The sequence below is a fragment of the Myotis brandtii genome, unplaced genomic scaffold (genome assembly GCF_000412655.1).
Source record: "Myotis brandtii unplaced genomic scaffold, ASM41265v1 scaffold1643, whole genome shotgun sequence".
Taxonomy (NCBI): Eukaryota; Metazoa; Chordata; class Mammalia; order Chiroptera; family Vespertilionidae; genus Myotis; species Myotis brandtii.
Window position 1 is genome coordinate 38,735 of NW_005356017.1, and position 10,100 is coordinate 48,834.

Below are 10,100 nucleotides of genomic sequence, written 5' to 3' on the forward strand. Positions count from 1 at the left end.
GTCATTTATACATTGTGTATGAGACCTTCATTAGATCTGTGTATTACAAAAACCTTTCATTCTGTTGGTTGATTTTCAACTTTTTATCTTTTGATAAAAAGCTCTTAAAATTGTAATGTAGCATATCACTTTCTCCTTTATTTTGTGTTCCATTTAAGAAATATGTGTATCCTAAGATTATGAAGCTATTCTTCTATATTTTAAATAAAATAGCATTATTGTTTTACCGTTCACATTAGGATATATAAGTTGTAATTAATTTTTGTATGTGGTGTGATAGGTTAACTTTTTTATTCCACAGACATCCAATTAATTCAGTGCCATTTATTGAAAAAAAAATCTTCTCCATTGTGTCATCTTTTAAAAAATTCAGAAAACATTATGTAGTATCCTTCTTTGTCTTACTATAGCCTTTGTTTTAAAGTCCATTTTGTCAGATATAAATATTGCTACCCCAGCTTTTTTTTGCCTTTCTACTTGCATAAAATATCTTTTTTTCCATCTCTTTACTCTTAGCCTGTATCTTTCATTCTGAGGTAGCTCTATGGAGACATATATATAGGTCTTGTTTTCTTATCCATATGTATGTCTTCTTATCCATTCAACCACCCTATGTCTTTTGATTGGAGCATTTAACCTATTTACATTTAATTATTGATAGGTATAAAACTGTTCTGGAATTTTTTTTTACAGACTTAAGTTTTGGTATTAGGTAATGCTAGCTTGAAAACAGTAAGAAGTTCTCCCTTTTCTCAGTGCCTTGAAATTGTTTATCTAACACTGATGGTTTTAGAATTACCCAGTAGAACCATGAGTCGTTTTTTTTTGTGTTTTTTGTTTTTTGTTTTTTTTGTGTGTGGGAAGGCTTTTTCTTTAAGACTCAATTTCTATAATGTAAAAATTATAATTTATATTGGGTCAGGTTTAATATGTTGTTTTCTAAAACATTTTTCCACTTCATCTATATTGTCAAGTTTATTGATGCAAAATTATTTACAATACTCTATCTCTTTAATGTCTACAGGCTCTATGCAGTGGTTCTCAACCTTCTGGCCCTTTAAATACAGTTCCTCATGCTGTGACCCAACCATAAAATTATTTTCATTGCTACTTCGTAACTGTAATGTTGCTACTGTTATGAATTGTAATGTAAATGTCTGATATGCAGTATGGTCTTAGGCGACCCCTGTAAAAGGGTCGTTCGACCGCCAAAGGGGACGCGACCCACAGGCTGAGAACCGCTGTCTTAAGGTAAAGCGTGAATCCTGGTCTTAGAGTTATAAGAATATCTGTACCTATGACGATCATCTGGTTCAGTCCATTGAACACAGATTTTCCCACTTTGGTGATCTCGTTCTCATGTGCACGAAGTTCCTGAAGAGTTTTGGGCATATTTTCTGGCCCCCACTAGGGATGTACCTGCAACCAAGGTACATGCCCTTGACCAGAATCAAACCTGGGACCCTTCAGTCTGCAGGCCGACGCTCTATCCACTGAGCCAAACCAGTTAGGGCTAGATTTACACTTTTATTATTCTCAGATTTGTTTGTTTCATGTATTTGTTTTAAATTTTATTGATTTCTGCTCATACCTTTATTTTGTCTTACCTTCTATTTTCATTAGGTTTAATTTGTTGTTCTTCTAGCTTCCTGTGCTGTAAGCAGAGAGCCTTTTCTTCTAACATTTAATGTTTCTATACCCCAAAAATCTATTTGAAGATTTCTCTCTTTTCATTCAGTCTATAATCTTCAAAGGTATAGCATACATAGGATATGGTTTCAACATCTACCTGTATGTTGTTGCTTTAAAATTTTTTTCATCAGAACAGAATATTAAATCCCCCCTCCAAAATCTATTCAATTTCTCACATCATACTAACACAAGGTCCATAGTAACCCACCTGCTTTTTTTTCCTTTCTGTATCTCACCCAACTTGACAAATAATATACCCAGTTTCTAAGTAAAAACCAGACAGCTTTCCTTAACTCTTCTGACATCCAATAACCAAATCCTGTTTATTCTAATCCTAAATCTTTCTAATCCATGCCTCCTTCTTTAATTACCATTGTTACTAGTCTTCTTCAGGCTTCAATATTTCCCCTCTAGTCTTTACAATGGGACTTGTCTCCAGTTTTTCTCTTTACCAATCTGTTTTTCAAAGATCTTCATGAAGTGGAAATTTGATCATGTGATTCCTCCACTCAAATTTTTTAATTACTCATACAAGATTAAAAAAATTAATTTCTTGGCACTGCACACAACAAACCTCTTTATGACATTAGTCATACCTTGCTATGCACTTCCCTTCATAAAAGAAAACAACATAATTTAAAAATATTAAATGATTTGCACTTCTCCACATGCCAAGTGTTCTTACTTTCCCATTTTTAAAACTGTGTTGCTCCCTTTACTTGAACGCATCCTTCTATCACTACTACCAGCACCACCACCACCACCACCACCACCAGCACCACCATCACAAGTCATCACCACCACTATAATCATCACCACCACCATCACCACCACCATCACTTCCATCATTAGAAACATTTTTATATCTAAAAGATAGGGATATGATTAATCAAAGATTTCTTAATATGAAAGTAAATTGCTTTTCAATAAATCCAAACTCAAATTTATATTTATATATTTAATTTTATTTGGTATACACCACTATGACCTTATTGTAATTGAAATCCAATCAGGATTTTTTTTTAGGATTAGTCAACTCCACAAAGACAATAATACTGCTGTGGAAGACCAAATGGGGGGAAACCCAATATATTTATTTACAATTCCCTATTTGTAAACACTTAATCTATATACTATTAAGTTATAATGAGAGAGCTTTACATAGACAAGAAAATGATGCCCTGCATTTCTATTCATATTCGGCAATAGCATATTAAATAGAACATCAAATTTTCTTTTCCATTAGCATTATGCTTTTTTAAGATAATTATCTAAATTTTCAAAAGATCTAAATATATTTAAGTGCTATACAACTAAAACTACTAAGCCAACATATTTGGCTTATAATTTCATTTTTAGAATAATTTAAAGTGCTATAAGCAACCTGGCAATCCATACTTTCTATAAGAACAAAACTACCTTTAAACATTAATTTACAAGATAATATACACTGTTTATCTGGAATAGCTGAAATTTCAGCACAAAGTCACTGTCACATATATAACAGCAGGATTTTGTTTGCATAACATGAAGCTTTGAAATTAACTGATGAATTATTGCCATAATGGCTTATTATTGGTTTCCTACAAAAGAGGATAAGAACTACTAGTATATTCTATCTTTTTTTTTTTGAGGTCACTTGACAGTAAGTTTGCATATTCAACAAGTCTACTGAGTTACAATTGTCTACTATTATCATTGCCCTTTTATAACAGCAAATGCTAATGGTAACTAATAACTAAAAAAAAAAAAATCAAGTTGTTTTTTTTTCCTTTTGAACAGGAACCTATATTTTGGGAGTTGGTGTGCAATAAGGCTAAAACAACATAACTATAAAACAGTATACCTGACACAAATGTTGAAGAAATACGCAGTTGTTTTGTAGTTTTATATGTATAATACTCTGCTAAGCTATAAATATGTAAGTAGACTATTTTCTTGCTTGATATATTAAATCCAGTAGAATCATCAAGTTCTCATTCTCCTTTGTCATTTTATAATTCTTTATCAGTTAATTCAATGATGAAAGCATATGCCCAAACCTGCAGATCATGCACACTGCAGTCTATTTCAACCAGAATTCTCCTCAAATTTCATTTTTATTAAAATGAAATTGAGAGAATTTGCAAAATTAATGAAGAGAATGTTGTAGTGTGAACTAGAACTCAGTGGTCCATAAAGTATGCATTATTTTGGCATGTGTTTTTTCCTTCTTAAGAATGACTAAGTTTAGCATGTTCAAAATTCATCTGTGCCAACCTTATAGATATAACAGTATCTAGTCTTCACTCCCTCAATGCCCCAATTAGACTGATCTAGTTAAACAATATAGTTTTAAAAATAATAAACCAAAACAGGTTCAACAAAAGAGCACCATCCTTTTAGGAGACTGAGATAACATGGATTGTAGGTAAGGTCATCACTATGATCAAAATGCTGCCATAATTCTGACAAAAACCCAAGCTTTTATACTACATGGACCTATACCATGGTCTAAACCTAAAGAACTCTGGGACAGAAAACATGATTTTAAAAATAAATTCCAAAATTATAACTGTAATAAATGGTGATATGGACTAATTTTAAAGCACGAGTAATATGTTACATTGTATTGCTTCTTGAACTTTCCAAATAATGCTTATCCATGTCAGGTTTGGGCCATTATCCTGCTAAGACAGAGAGCATTATATTTATTCAAAAGCCCAGATTTCAATGTCTTGGATAAAGAAATCTTCCTTCTTAGAAAGTGTATTATTCCCAAACGTTTTACAAGAATGGCTTCTTCCATGGTAGAGATCTCCATCAAGCCAAAGGGCAAATTCTCCCCTGCAATACATAAAATAGTTTTAACAATAATCTCTTATAACTGAAAAAAAAAAAATCAAGTTTTTTCCCCCCTTTTGAACAGGAAATGTATGCCTTGAGTTGTAAAATGATAATTGCAGAGCTTGTAAAATAATTTAAATGAGACATTTCAATATCCAACAACTCTAGTTCATATCCAATTATACAATCCTATTACTATAGAGATCAAGAAATAAAACGAAGCTCTAAAATTAACTTCATATATAATTAACTTTTGAGACAAGTATGGCTCTGTTATTCTTTGCCTGATATTGTGGGTTTCTCTTTAGCTCTACGGTTTTAATACACAAGCTGGGGCAAAAATAGGTTTACAGCTGTTTGTATTTAAGGTAATACAATACTTAATAGATAATCATATAAGAATAAACTCTGGCCCGGTCGGTGTGGCTCAGTGGTTGAGATGGACCCATGCACCAGGAGGTCACTGGTTCGATTCTTAGAGCACATGCCTGGGTTGAGGGCTTAATCTCCAGTAGGGGGTTGTGCAGGAGGCAGCCAACTGATGCTTCTCTCTCATCAATGTTTCTATCTCTCCCTCTCTCCTCCTCTTTCTGAAATCAATAAAAATATTTTAAAAATTAAAAAAAAAACAGAATAAACTGTTTCGTGTACTCACGACTGTAAACCTACTTTTCCAAATGGTATATTTATAATCTTTCCTGTCAATTATTTCATAACAAGGTCAACCAAAAATGAGTGATGAAAAATATTTTTCAGTAATGTATAATTTGGATAATGCTAGAAAAAAAAAAGAATGCAAAACCACAATGCCTGACCTGGTTAGGCAGTTTGCAACATGACCTATTGTTAAGAAAAACAACAACTCAACCAAACTAAATCTTCACAGTACAAAGTTAAGAACAGCTTTAAAAATTTGGGCCTCTGCAGCCCAGACCAGAAGACCATATTAAGTGAAACTACTGACTCCTCTGGCTTAACAGCGAGAAATTCCTGAGAAATACAGGGTGGGCAAAAGTAGGTTTACAGTTGTGAGTAGACCAAACACAGTTTATTCTTGTGTTATTATTTATTATTATTGTATTATTACCATATGAACAACTGTAAACCTATTTTTGCTCACCTTGTATTTAACATGAGTTGCTCAGAGGCATAAAGTTCCACATTATCTAAAATAAAATGTGGGGTTAAAATGAAGGGTTCAATCTCTAATTCACTGCCAGGAAACGTTAGACTTGAGGTGCTCAAGGTACCACCTGTAATGTATGCTGAAGCTGGAATTTAAACTGGGTCTATCTGACTCCAAAGCCGACAGTCAGTCTATCACCATCATGATTTTGAGTTCTTTGGGGCTCCTGTCTGGAATTCTGGAATATCAAGTCCCTGTAGCTACCATTTTCTGAGCCTGTACTCTCCTTTTTCAAAGACAGTAAACTTGTCTTAATTTGTTATTAAATTAGCCAAAGGTTAGTTTAGTTTGCTGGAATCATGTTGTATAATTAATTAAAATCAAGTTCTGGCAGAAACTACTGATAAGCAAAATAGATCCAGAGATATAGAAGCACGAACAGACAGACCTTCCCCTCAGAGGCGAGGTAGGGTGTGTAGGAAGAGATCAATTAAAGACCTTGTATGCACATATGCATAACCCATGGACACAGATAATAGGGCGGTGAAGGCCTGGGGCGGGGGAAGGAGGCAGGCTAGAAGAGTTCAATGGGGGGAAAAAGGGAACATATGTAATACTTTCAACAGTTAAAAAAAATCAAATTACTTATTGACTCATACTATTAAAAACAAAACAAATAAGAAAAAAAAAAAACAACCCTGAAAACTTGGGGTGGGAAGGATAACTAAAATTTTTTTGCAAAAACATTTTTTATTATTGCCTAAAATATCAGTCCAAATAGTCTCTAGGGTAGAATAACATGAAAACAACTGGACCATTTTTTTGTACATTGGGAGAAGTAACAAACCACTACAGTATTTAAAAATTGGGTAAGTTCTAAAGTATTAGTATATTTCTTTTTCAAATACTAAGGAGTCATTGTACTCTAATAACAGATGGGTTTTAATAAAAAGGGAATGAACTAAACAGCATTTTAAAATGAATAAACAAATATTCTACCAATGGTTTCAAATACTACACTTAATCACCTTCTTGCAAATAAATTACACTTTTTTAAACATTATGTACAAATTCGGATTCTAATGTCAAACTTTCCAAAGATAACTTATTTTATAAATAACACAAATAAAAGTAATATAAATAAAATTTCTTAAAAATCTCATGGCACAATGTTCAGGAGACTTACCCTCCACCACCAAAAGCTAGGGAATCCATGTCTCCTTTGATAAAAAACATATTATCACCTGTCCACTTAAAGACCTACATAAATGGAAAAAAAAAAGCTTTAAATATGTAGATGAAAAACGGTCACTAAACAGTTAATTCTCCTAAACTCCAAACAGTTAACAAAGCCTAGATGGATAGTAAGAGAAACTAGAACAAGAACAAAGTGTTTGGGCAGAAGTTGTGGTGCTTTGGGTTTCACTGTTTGTATGACTAAATTTAAAAGCACATGTTCTAATGTAACGTAATCTTCAATTCCAATTCCTTACCTCTTGACACATACTTCTCTTTTCTGACTATATAGGTATTAAGAATTAAATGGTTAATGAAAATAGTTGAACACAATTGAAAATCAATTGAAAACATTGATGTGGATGTCATTAACTTTTAACGTTAAACATAAAAATGCATTAATTTGATAATATTGTAATACTAGAAGCCCAGTGCATGAAATTCGTGCACTGGTGGTGGTGGGGGGAGAAGGTGGGGGGGGCCCGCTACCGCCACTGTGATTGCCAGCCATGAGCTCAGCTCAGGGCTTCTGGCTGAGTGGCACTCCTCCTGTGGGAGTGCACTAACCACCAGGGGGCAGCTCCTGCGTTGAGCATCTGCCCCCAGGTGGTCAGTGCGCGTCATAGCGACTGGTTGTTCTGCTGTTCGGTTGATTTGCATATTAGCCTTTTATTATATAGGATTTTGATATAGGGCCAAGGTAATTTCTTTGATATGTATTTTACTTTCGTCATCCTATATAATAAAAGCCTAATATGCTAAGTGTCTAGTCCTCCATTCAACCAATCAAAGCATAATATGCTAATGATATGCTAGGTCCACTCAACTGCTCACTATGACCTGCACTGACCACCAGGAGGCAGACAGTTGACCAGCCGCTATGATGTGCACTGACCACCAGGGGGCAGACAGTCGACTGGTTTCTATGACATGCATTGACCATCAAGGGGCAGACGTTCCAACCAGTAGGTTAGCTTGCTGCTGGGGTCTGGCCAATCGGGACTGAGCAAAACGGGCTGGATACGTCCTGGAGCCCTCCCACAGTCCCTTCCTGGCTGGCCAACCTCCCGCATCCCTCCCTGGTCCCAATTGCGCACCGGTGGGGTCCTTCGGCCTGGCCTGCGCCCTTTCGCAATCCAGGACCCCTCTGGGGATGTTGGAGAGCCGGTTTCAGCCCGATCCTGCAGGCCAGGCCGAGGGACCCCACTGGTGCACAAATTTGTGCACCGGGCCTCTAGTTCTTATATATGCCCATGACACGTTTATAATTTCCCATTTCAATTTCTTTAAAGAGCAGAGAGAAAATAAAAAATACTTGAAACATCCAAGGGTAAAACTTCTAGATGTTAATATCCCTAAATATTTTTTTCTAAGCTTTCATGGGAGTTTTACCTAAACTTAATACAATAGCAGTTTCTAGCACCTTACTCTTACCAAATTTTCCAAAGAATTCATTATAGTTTAAATAAGATAAACCTTAGCACTCACTTTTTCAATTATATAACATTTAATTACATTATAACAATTATCATGTAGAAATAGCATTACAAGTTTTGAGAATAAGCACCACAGAATCTTAAAATTTCTGTAACAACTATAGATTCCAGTGAGGTGTAGGCATCCGTTGATATGTTTTGTGAAGGGAATGGAAAACACTGGCTAATCTGATGAGCCAGTTAAGTGCAAGTCTGTTAAGGAAGTTTCTATTGTATTATCAAATCCTTCCTATTTTGTTCATTATAGAAACTGACAAGTCTGTTAAGGAAGTTTCTATTTATCAAATCCTTCCTATTTTGTTCATTATAGAAACTGTTCATAGAGACCACTCATTTTTTTAAAACAAATCTGTTGATTCCTTTTTTCAAGATCATAATTTCATCTCTTAGGAAAGGTTTGACATGCTGAGCCTTAATGTACCTCAGATGCTAGGGTTGTACTCAATGTTTTAAACAGAATCACACATTCACTAAAATTCATGTATAACTTTACATTTTAGGTCTGATTGGCATTAGAATGTTTTCAATTTAAGTTAGTCAAGCCACTATAAAAAAAAAAGGGTAATCACTTTTGAATAAAACAAAAAGAATTTATTTTTTAGGTTTTCAAGATGTACATCATTATGCTTACTTAGTCATTAAAAGTTTCTAGGAATTTCACAATGGCAGTTCATACACAGAATAGCAATAATGTGTGTCTGGCACCAGGCCAAGTATTGTACATATCAGATTCTCATCTAATTTTTAAACAACTCTGATGCACTTTATGGTCCCCATTCTATCCACAGAAAAAATGAAGCTCAAAATTATAAAAAAGTGATATTTTCAGTGAGTAAAAGGCTGAGATGAGAGACAAGTGCAAGTACACAAGACTCCAAAGTGCATGTTCCTTTCATTATGGCATCTATTTACAAATGGAATGTTGGAATAACCATCCTTACCTCAAACTCTGGACGGAAGGTAAAAACAAAGGTCTCTCCAGTACCATAGAAGCCATCACTCACTTTAAATGGCTCACTTGCTAATGCACCGAAAACCTAAGGATAAAAAGAAAGCATATTGTTTTATTAAGCATTATCCTATTATATATGTTTAAGTAAAATGCAAAAAATAAATAAATAAATAAAAGAAATCCAGTATAGTTTTATGTATTTGCACTAACAAAGGGAAACATGATCAGTGGCTATATAATTCACATTAATGCCAAGTACAAATCATATCAGTTTCTCCATTTTTCCAAGTTTTAAAATCTAAAAAGATGCTTATTACAACAATTAAACAGATAATCTTAAAAAGTGGCTCCCACATTTCAGGATGACTTACATGCACAATGTGTGTACAGTAAGGATAGCATGCTGCTGCAGGTGGAGCACCCAGGGAGAAAAAGCCCTTTAGGACAGGTAAACACTCTAGAACTAAAAGTATACTATCTTTCTCTTCAACAGACAGTAAACTCCATGAGGGCAGCCCTTGGATCTGAAGTGTTTGGCCTGTAAAAGCCATTGTCTTACACAGTACAAGACACACAGCAGATACCCTAAAAAAAGAATAAATGGCCCTGACCGGTTTGGCTCAGTGGATAGAGCGTTGGCCTGCGGACTGAAGGGTCCCGGGTTCGATTCTGGTCAAGGGCATGTACCTTGGTTGCGGGCACATCCCCGGTGGGGGGTGTGCAGGAGGCAGCTGATCGATGTTTCTCTCTCATCGATGTTTCTAACTCTCTA

General features: G+C 34.9%; 1 protein-coding gene across 5 annotated transcripts in view; it reads right to left on the minus strand.

Moving 5' to 3' along the window:
- Positions 1-2,635: 2,635 nt before the first annotated feature.
- Positions 2,636-10,100, minus strand: part of OXR1 (oxidation resistance 1) — a 279,534-nt gene continuing 272,069 nt past the window's right edge. For all 5 annotated transcript variants that reach the window (XM_005862364.2, XM_005862366.2, XM_014536527.1 and 2 more), the window contains 3 exons: positions 9,318-9,413; positions 6,831-6,904; positions 2,636-4,518 (listed from right to left, as the gene is read on the minus strand). In XM_005862364.2, coding sequence (XP_005862426.1) covers positions 4,383-4,518; positions 6,831-6,904; positions 9,318-9,413 — 306 coding nt within the window. In that variant the 3' untranslated portion in view covers positions 2,636-4,382. The remainder of the gene's footprint in view (positions 4,519-6,830; positions 6,905-9,317; positions 9,414-10,100) is intronic.